This window comes from Salvia splendens, chromosome 1, assembly GCF_004379255.2.
Source record: "Salvia splendens isolate huo1 chromosome 1, SspV2, whole genome shotgun sequence".
Classification (NCBI taxonomy): Eukaryota; Viridiplantae; Streptophyta; class Magnoliopsida; order Lamiales; family Lamiaceae; genus Salvia; species Salvia splendens.
In genome coordinates, this window is record NC_056032.1 from 33287878 (window position 1) to 33309035 (window position 21158).

Below are 21158 nucleotides of genomic sequence, written 5' to 3' on the forward strand. Positions count from 1 at the left end.
GACCAGTGCCATCTAAAAGAGAGGTGACTTATTTCAGTAGCCTCCCCTAGGGCTAGTTGGAGACTGGGTCTGGATGGACCATACACCATTTGATAAGATAAACAAGACGAGCTACAGGAACATCGGAGAATTTGTGCACCTCTATCATATGCAATTACAGTCTTGGAATTTTGGGCTTCCAGTTATTCAATAAAAGTGATTCATTAAAGATTAAGTTTGGCTTAAAAGTATATTTACTTTATTATAAAAATAAATATAGATACATACCATATGAGATTTTTTATTTGTAAAGGACAAAATAGAAAATAAATTGTCTTATATGCTATATATAAATAATCTAAGGTTATGATCCCACACATCTGAAAAAATGGTTCCATATTTTTGCTGTAGTCTAGATCTAGAAGATCATAGCAACAAGTACTTACTACAAAACAATATTATAACATTTTGTTTTCTTCTTGCTTTTCAGAATTTTTTGATCCATCGACTTAATTTGCACAAAATGTCAAATAAAATCTCATATTCTTCCATCAAAAAATTGTTGAAAAAAACAGTTCAGATTAATATAATTTAAATTGTACCATCAAGTTAATTTAGTCAAATAAAATTAATTACAGAAACAATTGATATAAAAACTATTTCAAATATTGCTATCATAAAAACAATAGTAGTATTATAAAAAACGATGTAAAGTGAATTTCAAGAGTTGCACCTAGTTCTTTAAAAGAGAACTCTTTTACTAATAGGTGCATTTGCATAGATGTGTGAGAATCAAAACGTCACTGCAGCCATGAAACAATTTTTACAACACCTAATAATCATTTCATGATCCTCTCAGTGATAAAAAAAATAATAAACAATAAAAATAACAAAAAACGCCAGAACTACATTTGAATACTAACTACAAGAGTCGAGCAGTTCTGTACTTCTACATGCTTGAAAGTTGTGAAATGTATGCAAAAGTAGAGTAACTCAATCCATAATATATCTCGAGAACAGCGTGGATAGAATGAATCTGGCATTTGATAGTAACATCAGACATTCAAATGATTTATACTTTGATCACTTACCAGAAATTGGCAACTACTGGGGCTCCATTGTAACGGATCAGATTAGCTTTATGCTGTTCTCCAGTGATGGGAATTGGTAAAACAATTGTGTCTGGTTGGCACTTCTCAAGGATCCATGGAGGCATTAAGTCAAGAATCTGATCTCCCAGCTGTGAAGGACGAAAGTAGCCCAGCCGCTTGAGCAGGCAACATGTCACCAAACCTTCCCACTTGTCCATCTGTTAATATTGATCCAAGCCTTATGCTCTCACCAAATCTGCTACCAACCTGAAAAAATCAACATAAATTTCCTCAGCTCAGATGGGAAGGGATATCCTCTGACACCAAATCAGTTCTAGTAAATCAAAATATTAGACCAACCACAAAAGAAGCAGAGAACAAATTAACACTGTGTGGCAAAACTGGAAGTCTATAGATAAGAGTTATTAGAGTTGTCTTGTAACAAGAAATGTTATCATGTGAAACCAATGAGTTATGCATGTATAGCAATTAGTGAAAAAATAACATCGACTACTAGCTCAAGTTTACAGCACATGTATTAAATGCAGTGTGGCTTATAGGGAAGTTACTACTTTCTATCAAACCAATGTATAGCTGCAGAAAGAATTGAAAATCAGACTTGCAAATTATTTTTATAAAGAGCAACTGATGTCAGTCCATCAGTAAGTGCCTAGTCTAGACTCTAGATTAATGGAGGCATCGAGAACAAAAATGGAAAAAAAATAATTCAAAACTACCAGTGTCACAGTTTATTATAAGGTCCAAATGACCAAAATTATTACACCCTCCATCTGCCATTAATTGTCACAAGTCGTCTCGGCACGGGTTTTAAGAAACATAAAGGAAAGTGAGTGGAAAAAGTTAGTGGAATGTGGGTCCTACTTTTTTATATTAGTTTCATAATAAAATGTGAGTGGAATGAGTTAGTGGAATGTTGGGTCCATTACCAAAAGTAGTAAAAAGTAAGTGTGATGAGTATTTACTTGTCGGACGGAGGGAGTACTACCCAGGCGAAACTATGGGGAATGTTGGCATTACATTCTTATAATGATGCACAAACCAAAACATGAAATTATCCAAGACTAGGCACCAAGGATTAGAAACTGCACCTGCATGAAGGACTTCAAAAATGGCGCAGCCACCCCCAAACTCGAGTCATCCTCTACATCACTTTTCCGGGTTATATCATCATTTGTGAAACTCTTCCAGGAATTTCTCGAGTATACATCGTCCGTAGATGTTGATGTCCTCACTGCGTTTCTTGCAGACAATGCTGGAGCACTGCATGATATACAAAGCTTAGAAATATTCAGTAAAGCAACTGGCAAGGGAAGTATTCAAATATAAACTGGGAGGCAACAAGAGGATGTTGGCAAATTGAAATAAAACCCGCTAGTCAAAGTTAAAGTTTAATATCATAGAAAACGAATATTGATGCAAATGGATCCATGAACATGAACGAGTAAAGTATTTCCATGAAAGAGAATGTTGACCACCTGATAGGAAGATATTTGAAACGAGGTACTGTGGAGCAGCGCATGATATTTGATTCTGAATTGGTAGGGAGCTTTTGCACAGTGTCCATATGCATCCTATTAAGTTGCACAAAGAATCCAAAGAGGACAGCATGCCTAAGGTATGCCTGTCTCTCATTCTCCCTCAGATATGGCTCATACCTTAGATATATTAAAATAACTCAGTAAGATAGGCCAATAGTTACAGGTATAAATTACAAAATGAAATATTCCAGTGTGGGAGAAACAAAACAACATAGTCCTGGTCCTATGAAGTAGTACTCCCTCCGTCCCATAAGATGTCACACTTGGGTGACGGCACGAGATTTTAGGAGATGTTGTGTGTTAAGTGGAGATAGAAAATATATTTTTATATATTGATGTGAGAGAACTTTTTCTGAAAAAAGGAAACATGCCATCTTTTGTGGGACAAACTAAAAAGGAAAGTGTGATATCTTCTTTGGTATAGGGGAGTACTAAATAGCAAGTAACAGATTCTTGTGCACATAAAAGTTCAACAGTGCAAGCATGACAATGATAAAAAAAACCTGCAGAATGATACAATATATTCCCCCAATCCCCACCACAAAATCACACCTGCTTTGAAGTATTGTATAAAAAAATTGTTTGATATCTTTAAAAATGTTTTCTTCCATGTAGTATTTCAATGTGAGTATCACAATGACCACAAGGGATAAGCAAACAATTCAATCAGCCACTCTTGATATATTTTAAGGAAATCCCTTGGAAAGAGGTCATATTTCCTACAACTTACGTGAGCCAGTCAATGGGATCTAGCCTCTGAGAAAGGCGGTTAACCAGCTGTTTTGTATGCTCTGATACAACTGAATTGGGTTGTGGTGCTCTCTGCTTCCTTCTAAAAGGAGTTTTTGGGGTTTCAGAAAGCCCTTCATTTGGATTCAGATAACCCCCAGACAGAATATCAGCAGCAAATTTTAAATCAAATAAAACTTGTAGAACACCTTTCTCTGATACTTGAGACCCACGACCTTCTTCGGCTAACAGAAAATCCTCATAAATCCTAACAACCTATGCAAGAATAATGAATGTTATTACAATGACAGCTCAGTAATCAAAATAAAATAAAATAAAAACTAAATAAGCATCATTTAGGAAGTAGACTTGTCATTTTGCAGATGAGCATATAGAAACCAGTCTGTTCACAAATAGGTCACAAGATTTTGAATTCAGATGAGGAGGACAGGCCTAAGAATGCAGTGTATTTTTGCGCATCATTTGAGCAACATGCTAAACGACTATAGATATTTCGAGCTAGTCCTCTTCTCCCCCCTCAGAAAAAATAAATTCTTACAAGGCAAAACCCCAAAGTTACATTACAAAGCGGCCCCCAAATATATAGCCTAACAAAAGAGTCACTGCATACCTTATCAAAAAGCCTTTTTGCGAAGTTCTGCAGAATTTGCTTATCAAGCACATGGCCACCAACACGATGAACCTCTTCACATGCATAAAATAAAATTGATGTCACATACAAAGAAGGCATCGAAGGGAGAGAGATCCTCATCTCAGACTGGCTTTCAGTCGATTGTTCTTGCTGCTTAACTACAGTATCCTCCCAACCCTGTCATATAATTGGAAACAATTTAGAACATCAAATTACCTTCTTATGTTGTATCTTTAACATAAAATGTTACTTTGATTTACATGTTTTGAAATATTCATTCGTGTAATGAAGATTCACATAAGCCCCATGACTACAAGCCTATAACTATAAGAGATTTAAACCTCTCATTGGATAGGAGGACCAGATGTTATGGTTTTCAAGAAAGTCACTTACTCTGACTGGTGCATATGATGACAATGCATCATCCCCATCGAGGTTTCTTGAGAATATAGTTGCAAGTTCATCAGAAACCCATGATATCCACAGGTTGTAAGCTCTGATACAAAGATCTTGATTTGTCTGTCGTAGTTCTTGAAGTTGTGAGCTCGACTTATCATCTGTTCCAAATAAAGCGGTCGCTACCAGAGAAGTCTGTTTCCTGCTGGAATCAGGAGTTCTTCTTCCAGGACTATCTATCACTTCTGAGTCAGTTGCCACCCTAGCATGTTTCAATCCAATGGGGGATGGACTAGAGACAGCAGTCATTACTTCACCTATCCATGACCTAGGTGAACCAAGTATCACAGGGATATGTTTAGCATGCTTCTGAAATGCAAAGAGAAGTCTCCCGATGAATAATGATCTCTCAACAAGTATTGCAGGAGAATGCTTGGAAGCATCATCTTTATTTTTATTTTCTAAGTCACCATATAGGCAGTCGAGCTCATTCTTCAGTTGCATTAGTATGGTTGAAAGGCTTTCATAACACTTGTTCTGCACGTAAGGTGACAAGTCCTTTAATCTATGGTGTGCATTAGGGGACTCAAGGAAACTTAAGAGATCCTGTAGAACATTTTGACAGCAATTATCGACAGCAACTTTAATCCGGCTTACTTCAGGGCCAAAATAAGAGCTGAGACAGCTGTGGAAATCACTTTCTTGGGGCTGGTGTGATTTGGAGCCCGGAGTAGAGCCTGGCTTTCTACCATTTGGTGTCATAAACCAAACCCCACCACCATTCTGGAATTTATTTAAGTAATCTAGAGAATCAGCATGATCAGTAGAAGGTTTTGCTATTGCTCGGACAGACTCCACGACGTTAACATCCCCATTTAATTCATTAAATCGCAAGTCTATGATCCCTTTCATCCTCTGAACAAAAGCATGTTCAAATATGTCATTCCATATATCAGAATCTTCACCTAGTACAAGCTCACGTGTCCTTTTCCACGGTAACTCAATTTCAGACCCAAAAACGCTCTTCAACCACTCTAAACTGCCTTCCAAAGCCTGTTTACCATCCATTGTCTCCCTTATCAACTTCTCAGCCAATGAGAGGTCATAACCACTGCCAATTACATCAATCAAGTAACATCCATTAATCTTGCTCGTGATCTCCTTCCCACAATTTCTCAGCCAATCAGAACAAGTGCTGGAAATAAAATCTCGACCAAGCAATATCATGCTCGACTCCAGCTTTTCCTTGAATAAATTCCACAGTTTAACTTCCTCGTCAGGGTTTGGTATGCCCCCAAACAACTGAGAAGCAGGTGGGGTGTCCAGAACGGTTTTATAGAACAAAGGCATATCATTCAATACTTGCAAGAACAATTCCCCAACTTGGCATATAGTAATCTGAATTATCCTTAGAATGTAACAGAAGACAGAAATTACTTCAGAGCCATCTGCATTGGCATCACGACAACATGAACTTAACTTCTGTGACATGATTGATTTTCTTGAATCTATGAACAGAGTCAAAACCTGGTTTGGTGTAAGTTCATCTATGATGGCAATAGCAGCCAATGCATCAGCAAAAGCCCGGATCCCAAGATCCCCACTCTGATCCAGCAATCTTTCACGACCCCTCTGAGAAATCTGAACCTTGAAGCCTTCTACTATTTGCCACTGGTGCTGCAACAGAGGGAAAGTTGATTGGATATTCTTTTTCTCCCTAGAGTTTAGCAAGTTGATATGCACATGTTTTGCTCGGATGTAACGGGCAGAGGATTCAAGGAACATAGATTCATCAAGGCAACCCCAAATGTTTTCTGGGGTGTCCACAAGGTACTTGACACGGCAGGCAATTCCATAATCATGGGCTCCCACGGGCTTAAGATAGTCATGAGGGGACCTCGGAACATCAGAGGAAGACAGCGAGTAGAGGATGGAATCGTGGATGGACGAGATATTCGCAGCAATGGACTCACCAGTGGACTTCATGGCGACAATGGAATCAGCAGAATCAATAAGATCTCGGTAGCGATTACCAACCAATTGGCGGAGCTCCTCGCTCTTCTCCTGGATCTGCTTCCTGGTGGTCGCCTCCACATTTCGGATTTCCGAAATGGGCTTCATCCTGAACAATGACTCAGCATCCTGATTCCAAGGAACACCACCGGTAGCAAGGCGGGCTTGGGTGGGTGTAGTGGCCATTTTTGCCTAGAAATGGATCAACTAGGAGAATAAACAACGATAAATACAACAAAAAGCCCGAATTCAGCACAACTCTTAAGAAATTTCTTAGCAGTACATTATTCACATACGTATAATTGCTAAATCAAATCCTGAAAATCATGTATAAGATGCAGAATTCTGATCAAGTTAGAGAAGAAGATTTTTCAGGGTTTAACCCTGAAAATGAGCAAGTAATAAATTGAATGCAATTCCGAAATCTAGAAGGACGGGAAGCGACGAAAGGGGTGGAACTGAACCTACAATTTGAAATTGGGTGATCCTGAGCAACCGATTTCCTCGATCAATGGATCGGCAATAAGCGGCCAGAAATTGGATCCAGTAGCTACCACAGCAATGCCATTGCGATCGTAATCGATCAGTTATAGCTGTTGCAAGTTAAAAAAGAGAGCAATTCTGAGTTGTATTGAAATTCTTAACTTGGTAGATAATATTGACCGAGGAGGAGAAAGATGAAGAATAAATTTGATGATTTTAGATTCGTATTGGGGTGAATCGAGAGTGAAAACTACTGCTACTATGTTGAGATAGAGAGTTGTTGCAGGCGTACACTTGTCTAAACTATCGGGCTACGGGTGCATCATATGGTGAAGGTTTGAGGGTTGAAAAGTGTGTGTGTGGGGTCATATTGTGAATGCTGGAAACAGCATTCCGGGCCTCGTTACATTAAAATGATGAGAAAGATATATTTGGATCTTGTGTTTTCACTAAACAAGTTGTTAACCGGAAGACTTCACTCTCTCAGTCCTAAAAAAATATATGTACTTTGAATTCAGCATGGATTTTAATGCAAAATTGATAAAGTAAAAGAGAGGTTGAGACAAAAGTAATTAAAGTATTGTTAGTGAAGAATGTGTCTTAGCTTATTAGAGATAAAAGAGTTCCAAAATTAGAAAGTGCATATTCTTGTGGGACGGACTAAAAATGAAATAGTGCATATTCTTGTGGGACGGAGGTAGTATTATTTTTGTGTGCATGGTGGTTTTCTTTCCTTTTACTATGACTAAAAAAGGATTTCAAAAATTGTTACATTTTCTCCATTGTACTCCCTCCGTCCCTGAAAAATATGAACTTTTTAATTTTGGAATCTCATTTATCTCTAGTGAGGTAGGACTCATTCTATACTAACAATACTTTAAAACTTTTTCTTTCTATCTCTCTTAGTTTTCCCATTATACATTAAAATCCGTGTCGAAACAAATGTTCATACTCTTTGGAGACAGAGGGAGTAGTAACTTTTTGGTTTATGTAACAACTTTATGGAGTAGTTAAGTATTTAATGGTGTTAACTAATTCAATCATGAAAATTATAATTTCTTTAAGAGCATTTTCAATTGGAAAGGTAAATGAAGAGGTAAAGTCTTATAATTACCATATTTTACCATATTTATCTTCTTTTTTATGAAAAATTATTCTCCAAGGAGGAATGTATTTAAGAAGATATTATACTTTTTTCCCTTTTTAAAGAGTATTTTTACCTCTATATCGATGGGGAGGTAAAATCTTATAACTATCATATTTGTTTTCTCTTTATGAAAATTCATTCTCTAAGAAGGAAGACATTTGAGAAGGTATTATAATTTTATGTTTTGAAATGCATCCCGTACTAGTTTTTAATTTTAGAAAAATAATTTATCTTTCAATATATATTTTTCCTTTGAAATTTATTACTTTTTGGAATAGTATATTTCTTTTTTTTAGAAGGTAAATGGATGATATACTTTTTCTATATATCTTCCCTCCTTAGAGATGTTGTATATTTCTTTTTTTTAAGAAGGTAAATGGATGATATACTTTTTCTATAAATCTTCTCTCCTTGATGTTGTATATTTCTTTTTTCTAGAAGGTAAATGGATGATATACTTTTTCTATATATCTTTCCTCCCCGAACCTTCTTGGAGATGCTCTAAATTCAATTTGGATGAAAATGAAAAGGGTTTTGGAAGACGCTTTTCAAAACTCATCTGTCTCAATCAAGTAATACTAGTAGCTTTATAAGGTGTAATAGAGGGATCCAACTTGATTTGTAACTGTTACTTCCCCTGTAGCAAGGGAGATGACTCTCATAACAAAATTGAGATAAAAATACTTTTATGTTTAAAAATAAGTCATCTTTATTAGGCCACACTAAAAAAATGAGTCATCTGAGCTATTAGAACGAAGGAGTACTATTATCTGCATTCTCAAAATCTCAAAAACAATGTAGAACAATAGAGATGGGATACGACACCAATTGGCGAATCAATCAAATAGCAATTGGCCGAAACTTTATGGAACTAACATAGTATACCAAAATAAAACTACTCTAGCTTGACACTAACTAATAGTAATATATTATATACTAGACACAATTTTTAAAGGTTTATGTTGCTTATATACACATTACCCTAGAATATAGGTAATTCTACAATTATAGATCATGTCATATAGTAAGGGCCACATAAGAACATAAATCTTACAAACATGCTATACAAGGTCGAGGTATAGGGAGAGAACAAATGAATAGTACTAATATACAAGATAGCCATACAACAAAGTACAAACAACGATGCCTCAGTTTACAAACATCGAATATTCAGACCATTTTTGAAAGGGACGTCATCTAGGACTCATAATATGGTCCTTCCTTGCCTGGAGTAGCAGGCAGTGAGTATGTATGCCTTCTATATACCAAGAGTTGCAAGCAACGAGATTTGCTATAAAATGTTGACTTTGCAGAACGAAAGGAGGAGATCTCTATGTTGCGATTATTCCTCAGAGTTCTCGTTCACACTTACTTCATCTTCCATTTCCTTCACTTTCTGCAGCTGCCTCAAGAGATCTAGCCTTTCAGGTCCATATGTTGAAGGTATCTGCAGGCAGCAAAAGAACTCGTCTCGGGCTGTGTTTTTCATCAATCAAAGTGTAAGGGTTCATTTATACATACCAATGATGGCACGTAGCGCTGAATTGCAGCCAACATAGCAGCATGACCAACTGCTGTAACCTGCACGATATATGTCATGCATTATCATCAGTATATCGAAGAGAAGTTGAAGGGATTTTCGAATCTTTTATCATGCAGCAAAATCTTTTTATCTAGCAGGAAATTTTTTTGAAAAATGGGATGTGGGAAGCAACTGAGAGTCACTTAATCTCTCTACACCTAATCTGCAGGTGCATGATACCAATGTTCGTGTTAAGATTTTCTGATCAGTCATGAACACATATAAATGGCAAATCAAATGGATAAGAAGGCAATGAACGAGCACAAGATGTATCTCGAGCATAGACAGAGTAATAAAGATGTAAAAGATGTGAGTGACTACATAAATTATCAGCAAAGTGACTTTATAAACAAAGCCAAACCATGAACCACTTAAACTATTCTAGTCATGGCTGACTCCATAACAGAAAGAGGAAAATGTCTCCATCACTTACCGGAATGAGCATGAGAACCCCAATTGGAATTACTGATGCCAAATCTGTCAGTGTTCTTCGAAGGGCCTGTTTTTCTTTTTCAGTTAATTCATCACCTATTAACACCCTTCTAAGCAGTCCCATAGCAGCAGTAGTGTCTATTGCAAGAAGCTGAGTTCCTTGCAGGACATCCTGCTCATAGACAAAAAAGATTCAGACATTAAAGTGTAACTCGAAAAATGGATGATAATTTATCAGCTCATATCTTGAACATGGAAACAGGTATATAGCGTAGAGAAATTCAAACCATGCTTGTTTCTTTCAGCTTATCAAGAGATTTCTCAATAAGACCATCTTTCTTCTCGATCTGCACCAACTTGGTCACTTTATCATCATTTCCATAAGAGGACAAATCACCTTTCGCCTGAATTTCATCCTGCACAAGCATTATAGCGATTTTATGAGAAATAAAAAGGGATTGAAAGAAAAAAGTAGTATCCTAATTCCTCGCAATTAGCAGTAAAAATATTCAACTTAGTGGTGAGACTTGAAAAGTGAGAAAGGTCATATAGTTTTACACGAGTCTCACTGCTCATCTTGCAATCTAAAGTTTGCTGAAAAAATGAATACCCAACGAAATGGAGCAGATGGCGTGTACTCAAAAGACTGGGGGCAGATTGACCAGCCACAATTTAGCACTGTGTAAAAGTTTCACGAGAAGAATAATATTATACTCCATATAGTTTGCAAATGAACATAGTTTAACAAGTTGACAAAATCGTCATGTCTTCAAGAAGTCCTCAAAAGAAGAATCAAAACTTTTATCATACAGTGCCCCATGGTTACATGCAAGCAAAGTCATGCACGTGATTATATGTCAAAAACATACCAGCTTTGAATAAAAAGGCACACTCTTAACTGTAACTGTCCGGTAGTATCAAAGAATCGGGCTAGTGTAAACAAAAGAAAGGAAAAAGTACAACTTGTGAGAGAGACCTATATTTCTAACATACAAAAGGTAAAGGGTAATAATTTTCTGAGAGGACTAAAAAATGTACCTCTTCAAATTCAAAGTGGTCGGCACTTTTTTGAACTCGTTGCTCAAGTTCCATCAGATCACTCCTTAAAATTTCAAATCGCTGAATTTCATTTGACTCTGAATTAGCTCTTTCTTCACGTGCAGTTTCTTGTTCAGAAAACATATCATTCTGCCATAAATGTATAAACTATTGAATCCAAATTGTAAGCTCTTGAAAAAATTAAAATTAGCACACGACAAACACAACCTCAGCAAAGTTCAAAGAAAGAAACACAGCTATCTGGGGCTACATGTGCAGGTATGAGATATATAGTTCACACTCACTATTAAAAATATTTTTACCCCAACCTACATGAGACACTGTAACAAGTCTCTAGTCCAGTAGCATATAATATGGGACACGGTTAGTTTTGCCATCCTCTTATCCCGTGTAGTAAACATGAATGGGAGATTGTGGTATATATGTGATCGAATAATATTTCTGGCTACTAAAGGAAAAACAGTAGATGATAACCAAGGGGAACAACAAAAGTAATCAGGGCAGATACCAAAAGGGTAAATCAAACATTAAGAGATGCTAAATGATTAGACTACAATAACATTTATCCAGAATGGATGATCAAGGAATGTCAAGGAGTTTAGGCATCATCTGTACCATGCACTGCCCCTACTGCATGGTAACAGAGGCATTTAGTAGATAATTCGTGAGTTGATGCACCCAGCATTGTAAACAACAATCTTGATACTCAAACTAAAATGGTTCAACAGACAAAATAAAAAGAAGCAAGCCAGCAAATAACCAAGTAATTGAAAAAGCAATCGACAAGTTCTAATATCAATCAGAGCATACACTGTCATTGGCAGTCGAAGATCTCAGGGCAGATGATTTGCTAGGGCGGCCTATTAAGAAACCCCATAATCCACCAGAACTGCTAACTCAAGTGAGAAGGAAGGAAAAGGTAACCCCAAAAAATACAATAATCATCAAAAAAGACTATCAAAAGATCAACAACAAATTTAGATCATTAAATGAAAATTAAGGAATGAAAATAAAACACAAGGTGTAATGTCATCTAAAATTTCTGTACCCGCTACGATTATCTATCTTCTTAACAGAACTTTCACCAACTTTCCCTCTGGAATAATGTGGCTGCTCACCACCTGGAGTTCTAGAACCATCGACATCTCCCTTTAGATTAGAAAAAACCCACGGATATCAATTTGGGGACTCGATCTTATTGAGTATATAAAAAATAGAGCACATCGTAGCATAATTCACATTTCATTGCATTCATATCACTAGTTTGTACAACAGCAAATATCACAACATAGTGTGCAATGACAATCTCAAAGGAAAATAACAGATTAGCAGTGTTCTTTTTCATTTGTATCATTTAAGATGAGCAAAATAATCAGTGGGAAAATTACCGGAAAAACCATGAAGTTTACTCAAATTCTGACTTGGATAATCAGCGGGGGAAACCATGGGATTTATCATTTAACATTTTTTGCATTTGTCCCACAAGCCTAATTTGGGTAAATCGTATCTAATGTGGCAGCCGAAAAATCATGTGGAAAAAACGGCCGGCGATTTAAACGACGCCGTCTGTTGAGAAACAAAACAACACAGTTGCATTAAATTAAAAAAAATTTCTTGTTTTCTTTTCCAGTCACCCTCTCTCTACAATCTTCGGCAGAAACCACCAATTGACGTTGTGCGCTCACCGCTCAAGGTCAGAGTCGGTAGATGTCGTAAATTTCCTATGGTTCGAGCAAACGCCCCGGCCTGTAATGCGTCGGAGATGGAGAATTTGTCAATTTGAGTTTTGGGGATTAAGTTCTCTTTTTTACTTTTGTTCCGTCCCTCCAACAAATTCAAGCAGTGGGAGCCGCCGATTGGGCTGCTGATCACAGAGTGAGGAGGTGGCTGAATGCAAATTTCCGCTGTGAAGTTGCAGCAGTGAGGCGTTGTTAATGTTCGCGCCCTTCAGCAATTCAGGTCACCACCCACTCCTCTGCGACAGCAGTGACTCCCAGCAGCGGCGGCGTTCGGTGTAGCAGCTAGGGTTTGGTTATTAGTGTTTCCCTTAATTTCCATCTTTTTAACAATCAGATTAGGTTTATTTATTTTGATTTTTTGGATTCATAAACCAAAATGACGCCGTTGGTACATGTTTGTGTCACCTAGTGCGCCGCATCATCAATGTAACATGTATGTGCCACATCAACAATTTCATATGCTTAGTGGACCAAGTATCTTTCGCCATGGGACAATTTGAAACAATGATAAATCTTATGGTTTCTCCTGCCGATGTTCAAAGTCACAAGACGGATCAGAATTTGACCAAATTTATGGTTTTCCAACCAATTTTCCCTTTAAAGAATTATAGCTCTAAATCAAGCAAAAATCATGAAGACTTCTGATGTTAAAAATTATATACAGACAAGACATGAAAAGAATCCCTCAAAAACATGCTAATAAAAACAGAATATTGTCCACTACAGAAGTTCCACAAGTTGACCCTACAACAGATGTAGCACACAATAGAGTTAATTCTGTTATATTCAATGAAATTGAACTACTGGTTAAATTATGGTCCTATAATATCACGTGTGAGCAAGTCAAAGACTAGAAAGTAGTAAACAACCATAAGAAACGCTCATCATTTTTAGATCTAAAACATTTCCAGTCATGTTCCTAAATCCATTTTAGTATGCAAAAACAACAATGAAACAAGATATTAGACATCTGAAGAGGTATGATGTTGTGAACTGTGAAGTTTAAAATAGAATAATATGTACTCACAAAGCAAAAGGATCACTATAAGGACTCTGATACTTAGGGAAAAAATAGAATGCAACCACATTTTACATATCGTGCATGTTCAAGGTATTTAGCTGCAAATTTAACAAAAAAAAATATCAAGTCATTGTATGGTTTAGGAAGTTTCAGCGAACCTGCTGAATAGAAGCAGCCTTAGCTCTGAAAGAAACCTCAAGAAATTCAGCCTCTTTCTTCAGCCTCCGTATCCTTTCAAGGTCTGAACAGGCAGCTTTTAAATGCTCCTTACCAGAACTGGATCTTGATACATGCAGCTCCTGAAGCAATTCTTCGAGACGTAAAAGGGAAACTTCAACATTCTCCAATTCCTAATAGAACATACACATTCAGTACATTTACCCATTGTAGAACAATAAAATACAAATATATGTGGAAAAGTATATAGACATGGCAGAGAAAAGTAGTATGTACATTTCATTACTTAATAAAACCCATGTATAGAGTGCAAGAGACTAAGCTAGACCAGGTCACATAACCGAGGTGGGATACTTATTCTACAACTTAATATCCTTAAATAGGCAATGACAATAAACAAAAAAAGTTAAGACTTGCAAATAAACTACTTATCATGTGTTTGAAAGTAGCAAAGATACTCATAAAATACAAATAATTAGATTAATTTAGCATAATACTAATTACCTTATCAAATGATTGTGACTCTTTATCCACTGGTGAACGATTCCTGTCAACAAATATGGTCATCAAATGAACTATTTGCATCAAGAGTTTAATTTACAATCTTGGAATTCATGATGACATCTTTTAGGAAAATAACAAGCTGATCATAGTTAAAATAACAGGGAGATTATTCATGTCTCATCATTCCATGATCACACTAGAGCAAATAATGCAATCCTTGCCTTGATTATATGCCTTTCCAGGTAAAGTAAAGACTAATTCCGGTGAAAGAACCATTAGGGAAATCCTACTATAATTCCCATGAAAAATATCATGTCAAAGGCATCCATATAAGTGTGTCAAATTAGATTAATGTACCAAAATATCATTTACTCTGATCTCAAGCAATTGTCAATGAGCCAACTTGCAAAACTTTTTTACCTAAGGTAATTTTTATTCATCCAAATCAATGCTAGCATGCAACAAACAATCCACAAGAAAAAAGTTAATGCAGCAAAATTTCTCCCATTTCTATCCCTCCTTCAACTGACCTTTGAATTCCTAGCTCTTCCATGCATGTCTTCAATTTTTCGTGACTGAAACAAGTGAAGGAAACAACTGCACCGTTAATTATAGTAATTTGAATTTTTAAAAAAATAACTAGGATATCAAGCATATTGAATTTGGAATTCTACAAGTTGAATACCCTTTAGAAAGAAATTTAGCTGCCTTCACATTAGACGGATTCTCCAGCCATTTACTGTACTTTATAAAGCTCTCTATCCAGTAAGAGCACACATCCAATACCAAGGGAATAGCTTCGGCATTGGGGGGCCCTTCAATATGCTTGTGTCCAAATGTCCGTTTAGAGTTACTGCTGAAGCCTGGATAAAAAGGAAGCCAATCCAGCTCTTCACACATAACCTGTTACATCGCAACAAACTTTTTAGTTTCTTAAGAAACATAGTTTTTTCCTTAACATTGATTTATTCTTCAGGCTAACCTCCACATACAGTTGGTAAGAACTTATTGCTGAAAGCTGAGGATAATATAGCACACTACCCCCAATTAGATGCCTGCTTTGAGAAGATAGTAAGGCACAGAAACAGCCAAAAGTGAAATGAATAAGGGGCCTGCATCTTTAATTTAGAGTTTGCACCTTATTAACCCTTGAAGTGGATCAACCATGGTTTCAAAGCCATTACTGAACAAAAATGACTGTGTGCTTCTTCCAAGAGCAATGAAGAACCCAAATATGGCCAAATCCCTCTCAAGTACCTCCAACACAACAGAATAAGAAGAATAAAAAAATCAATACTTGAACAACAAAGGCTCTTGAGATCCATTGATATTTTTCAAAAATAAATAAAATATTATAGCAGAAAGGCATGTAACTATTTAAACTGTCACAATTGTGACATCTAAACTACAGAGTGAATTACCTTAGGTAACACATTCATACATTCATGTTATAAAACTTAAACTACAAGAGTGCAATGCCTTCCAACAGTTCTGAGAGAGGGGAGCGAAAATGGGCAACAATCCAAATTAATGAAAAGTAAGAAAACAATCCAGATGACTGAAACATCCATCCCCTAGCATCTGAGTCCATTCTACCACCTTCCAAGTGGTCTAAGATGAGCACCTATGTTGAGCTTCATGTTCTTTGAAATTGCAAATGAAAAAACAATTTGATGATATATGGAGTAAGGTAAAATGATCTGAACTGAATAAAAAATGCATTTGTTGTGGAGACGAAATAGTCAATGTATATGGGTACAAAACCAGCAAGAGAACAATCCCCAAACCAAGGATCCTCTCATCCTCATCTTATCACCTCCCATGACCAAGATTTTTATTGATTAAGTCATTCCATGGGATTTTTGGAAAGTGGTTCTAGTAGGGAAGGTGGAAAGGTAAAACTATTGTAATCATTTACATGCCTCATACAGTACAAGAAATCAGTAATAAGATAAGCAAAGGCAAGAAATAATAAAAACAATAATATATGTTTTGCCTCTTTTTTTGTTCTTGTTTACCCGTCACATATATTTCTAGAAATCAGTAGTATGACATGTGATCGGAACAAACTAAAATAACTAACAAATTTTCTATGCTGACCTCAATACTTTCAGAGGTTGTGAGTCTTGACCATATTTTCTCGCGATCAATGGCTCGCTGCAGCTGTCTTTGTACTAGACCTACCCAAAACATAATCTCTTCAGCACCCAATTCAGTTTGCATCATACATGCAGAAGCTCGAGGACCAAAATGGATGAGAAATTCCCTATGCAGACCAATTTCCTTTATCGAATGGTAGGCTTGGCGAACCGGAACAAATTCAACCATCATGTCCATCAGCCTACCATTTATGTCAGGAATAATGGAAAAGAATGGAGCACAAGAAACTTTTGTGGGTCCAAGTTTCATGATGGCTGCAATGCAACTAAGAGCTAGCATGAGAAGAGATATGTCACTTGAACTGCCTGAATCAGAGGTCATGCCTTTTCTGAACCTGTAAATTCCAGTGGAAAGTTGATTTATCTCGCAGATATGTATAATCGGTGATCGGTGATCGGTGATCCACATCAATCAGCATGTTAATATCAAAGTATGGTATAGCACATGAGAAATGAGGTAGTTTACGTACACTGCAGTGGCCGGGGAAAAACGCTGCTCTTTCTCAAAATAATTCACAAAACTGGTCACTGCAGCTGGGATTTGCTCAGACCAAAACCAGTCATAAGCTCCAGGCTGCTTGGCCAACAACTTATCTCTGATTACACTCTCTAAAGGAGAAGATTGTTTTGAAAGGCTGAACTAATAAAAAAATATAAGTGTTAGAGGAGTTCCTAGTAATATACAAAAACAACTGTAACTAGTAACTCACAATGACACACCAATGACCAACCTCAGGAAGAACTAGAACTATCAAGACAAAGTACATAACAGAAGCTTGAAGAATGAATCTGACAATGTCAAATTCTTTTTACCTCAACCAACGATGATAAACAACATGAAAGCGCAAACCATTGTATTAAATAAAGAAACAATAAAGACAATCAAACATGAAGACCTTCCTACTGTTCCTAGATTTAAATCAAACAATTGCTATAAAATATGTAGAAGCTACAGACTTGAAATGGTACGCACCTCCTCTGCACAAATACATTGATATCTCTGTCCCTTCCATCCCCTCGAGATGAAATCTCACTTGCTGCTAGCAGAAGAGAGAAGACAGATGCCTGAAAATAAATTAAAAACCTTAGAAAATTGTGAAGTTAATAGGGGGAACTTAATCCCTGCCACACTATCAACACAAATAGCGCAATCGCAATTATATGTCTATTTCCCCAAGGTATAAACCCAACAAGTTCCTATTAGAATATAATGCTAACCTGATAAGCAAGTTCTTTAACCCAAACATTTTTGTCCACTCCAAGCCATGCAGTAGAGAACCAGGATATCTTCGACAAAGAGCTTTGTTCTTTAATGGCCAACTCAAACACCCTTGCAGCATCATGCAATAATTGTACCAATCCAGTATTGTAGTCTTCATCTTGCAGAGACTGATTCAGTTTGTACCTTATTTCCTCCATATTACTGTTGGTTCTTGACTGAGAACTTCCATTGACTGTCACACCATCATCAGCAGAAGCCAAAGGCTGGAGACGGTCTAGCCTCCTCAATTTACTAAGGATGATGGACTGCTTCTGTAAATTTGAGAACCTGTAGCTAACACTATGTCTACCATTTTCTAGATCTGATATTCTCACACGGCCTTTCTTCCTTATACAAGGATGACTAAAGATCAGATGATCAAGGCCAGTGATTTTTCTGCTAAAGAAATAGACTTTGGTTGATTTAACTGAAGACCATGGAGTTAAAGATCTGCAAATGGAGGTGAAAGGATGAACAACAATCATGAATTACAGTGAGTGGCCACAGGCCCACACGATTAGGGGTAGAAGTTTATGGAGTGGCTCAAGAGACGAAACATGTCAATCAATGTGTATGGTGTGTGGGGCCCATTGTCATTATCAAACAAGTTCCACCATTATCATTTCAAGTAATGTATGATCTGAAAAATCATCAGGTATCTGGAATCATGTTCTCATGCAGACATGCTGGTTTCATAGGACCAAGTAGAGACTGATTGTAACAACTAACAAGTTTTCCCAGATCAGATCCATTTGGCAGACTACTCTGTCACCTAGATCCACAACAGTTCATTCCAGTGAACTCAAAGCAACAGAAACCATTACTTACGAATTGAACAGCCCAACAATCACTGAAGTCTGAACAGAAGCTTAATGAGAAGTTTAATAAATGTGAATAGGCCTTCTCACCAATAATCTGCTCGGTAGACTCATGTCATCAAGTTTTATACAGAAGAGTTATGTTTTAATTTACTATATATTCGGAAAAGAGGGAAGCACCAGTAGATAAGAGTTCCAAGGAATAGAATTATAGTGTCTAACGACCTCATGTGCTAATCATGAAAAGAAATTTGGTTTGGGATGACGTGGTTTTTCATTCTCAAGAGGAGGCTGAAGAGCATAATAAACGTAACAAGACTGGATATAGTACTACTACTATCAGACTGACATCTGTCTATTGTTTGCCACTAAAAGCCAAAAATTAAAATGAAATAACAAAATGGTTTATTTGTCCTGCTTTTTCCCAAAGCATGCTTCACAATGTAAGGATTCATTTCAATCTGCTTTCTATTTGTTTCAGCCATCATAGTGGACAACTCCAACTGTATCCTAAAAGTGGACAATGACGAGAAGTACTACAGCATATCCATCTTTTACCTTCAACATAAGTGCCTAACAGGTGACATACATCAAAACAGTATTATCCAATTCATATTTACTTTTATGTACATTTGCCTTTACACTGTTATTGAAAACTGAGAGATCTACTACACAACCAACATTTTAAATTACTATCAATTGGATTTTTTCGCAAATGATTATTGAGAATATTTTTCTGGTAGCAGAAACCAAATGTAAGCGAGAAGTATCTAGTATCTACACAATAATTCTCACGTGCCAAGTCCATTTCAATGCATTGCAAAATAGTAGTACGGTTCTTGTTAATTATCTATCTTCTCAATTTACATTTCTTTGAAATAAATCAACCACTACATTGACTAGTTTACTGAAAGCGTAAATAAGAATGTCATACTATTAACAACATCATTCCGCATAATTAAAGCTACAATTGGAACACCACTTCAAAACTTTCACGATAGAGCTCAAATAAAACCAGCAAAATTATGAAATCCAAAACAAAATCAACGGATAAATAAACAAAAGAAACAACTCTGAGCAGTGATACATACGGATGGCACCCGTGCCATGGGAAAAAATCCTCACGAATTTCGTCATTAATATAGCTTGAAATAACAGGGAAAAAAAGCAAAAAGCAGCATAATTTCTCAGAAGCTAGATATAGGATACTATCACAGGAAAATCAAAGTTCATCTCAAATTACAGAGATTCTGTAGAAAACAAAAAATAACAAACCAAAAAATACCTATATGAGACGAGGCTATTGTGGCGCGAGTGGAAAGTCATTACAGTACCAGAATTTAGCAGCAGAAATTTTGAGAAATTAACAGCAGCTGAAGAACACTGAAGTAGTTGAAAATTGGGAGGAAAATGGGAGTATTTGTTTTTGGGGTTCGGAAATAATTACCGTTGTTGATGATATATCCGCATACGTGGGGAAGCAATTCATCACATAAAAGTGAGCCGGGCCGTTTTGGATTTGGATTCTGGAAAGCGCTCTGGACTTGACCCATGATAAACCGGGCCAGATGTATGTATCAGGATATTACCAATTTTAGATATTCAATTATTATAGAATTCACAAAAATTATTAGAATATTATAGAATTCACAAAATGAAAATTAGATGCTACTATAATTTTAGATGCAGAACGCGCGTGGACAATGCTTTTTTCATGCCATTTTTACTTTAAAATACCCTCGTACTCGTTCATGAAAAATAGTTTCATTTTGCCATTTTGGGATATCCAGAAAAAATAGGCGCATTTTTAATAATACAAAGTATCTCTCGTACTTTACCAAATTTTTCTCCAATCTTCCATACTTTACTTACTTTTTCTCCATATCTCTCTCACTTTATCTACTTTTTCTCCTTCTCTCTTACTTTACAAATTTCTCTTTGAAACCTCCGTCCACAAATGAGACTATTTTTTGTGGACAGAGGGAATATATTTTTTTATTTTCCACCAAATACAAGCCACCTTAAAGCATCCACAATAGTGGACTAGCCAGCGCTAGCCACCACCGTGCGGCTAGGCGCTCGGCTAGTCCACTATTGCAAGCGGCGAGCCGAGAGGACGAGCGCAAAGCGCCCTCGAGGTCGGGCATGGACGAGGGCGGAGAGCGATCGACTAGCCGGATTTTATTTTATTTTATTTAAAAAATCTATACAATACCCTATTCCTATGTCATTTTCATTTTTCCATCCATTTCCTTCACATTTCATTACTCCACGCGAAAATTCAACAAAAAATTGGTCATGATGGTGACGAGGATCTAATACAACGAATAATCGCCGCGTTGTGGGGCGTACGTCTG

General features: G+C 36.7%; 2 protein-coding genes across 7 annotated transcripts; both read right to left on the reverse strand.

The window, feature by feature from the left end:
- Nucleotides 1-719: 719 nt before the first annotated feature.
- LOC121747641 (conserved oligomeric Golgi complex subunit 1-like) lies at nt 720-7236 on the reverse strand. 3 transcript variants are annotated; one of them, XM_042141727.1, is made up of 7 exons: nt 6888-7236; nt 4404-6626; nt 3990-4187; nt 3360-3634; nt 2567-2746; nt 2180-2351; nt 720-1337 (listed from the first exon to the last, which is right to left on the reverse strand). In XM_042141727.1, exons 2-7 carry the CDS (start codon nt 6603-6605, stop codon nt 1200-1202), a joined length of 3165 nt encoding a protein of 1054 aa, XP_041997661.1. In that variant the 5' UTR covers nt 6606-6626; nt 6888-7236; the 3' UTR covers nt 720-1199. The 3 variants fall into 3 exon arrangements, with proteins under 3 accessions (XP_041997661.1, XP_041997667.1, XP_041997654.1); XM_042141733.1 differs by having other exon boundaries at nt 6884-7236; XM_042141720.1 differs by having other exon boundaries at nt 4404-6611; nt 6888-7235.
- A 1828-nt stretch (nt 7237-9064) lies between these two features.
- LOC121747664 lies at nt 9065-20248 on the reverse strand. 4 transcript variants are annotated; one of them, XM_042141745.1, is made up of 18 exons: nt 20087-20245; nt 17941-18433; nt 17696-17787; nt 17193-17357; nt 16664-17057; nt 15702-15820; nt 15546-15618; nt 15249-15466; nt 15094-15138; nt 14564-14606; nt 14041-14232; nt 12171-12271; nt 11933-12011; nt 11102-11251; nt 10351-10479; nt 10065-10235; nt 9571-9630; nt 9065-9496 (listed from the first exon to the last, which is right to left on the reverse strand). In XM_042141745.1, the coding sequence occupies exons 1-18, from the start codon at nt 20125-20127 to the stop codon at nt 9392-9394; spliced, it is 2670 nt and encodes an 889-aa protein (XP_041997679.1). In that variant the 5' UTR covers nt 20128-20245; the 3' UTR covers nt 9065-9391. The 4 variants fall into 4 exon arrangements, 3 of the variants coding, with proteins under 3 accessions (XP_041997679.1, XP_041997687.1, XP_041997695.1); XM_042141753.1 differs by having other exon boundaries at nt 17941-18755; nt 20087-20236; XM_042141761.1 differs by lacking the exons at nt 11933-12011; nt 12171-12271.
- Between the last annotated feature and the right edge of the window lie 910 nt (nt 20249-21158).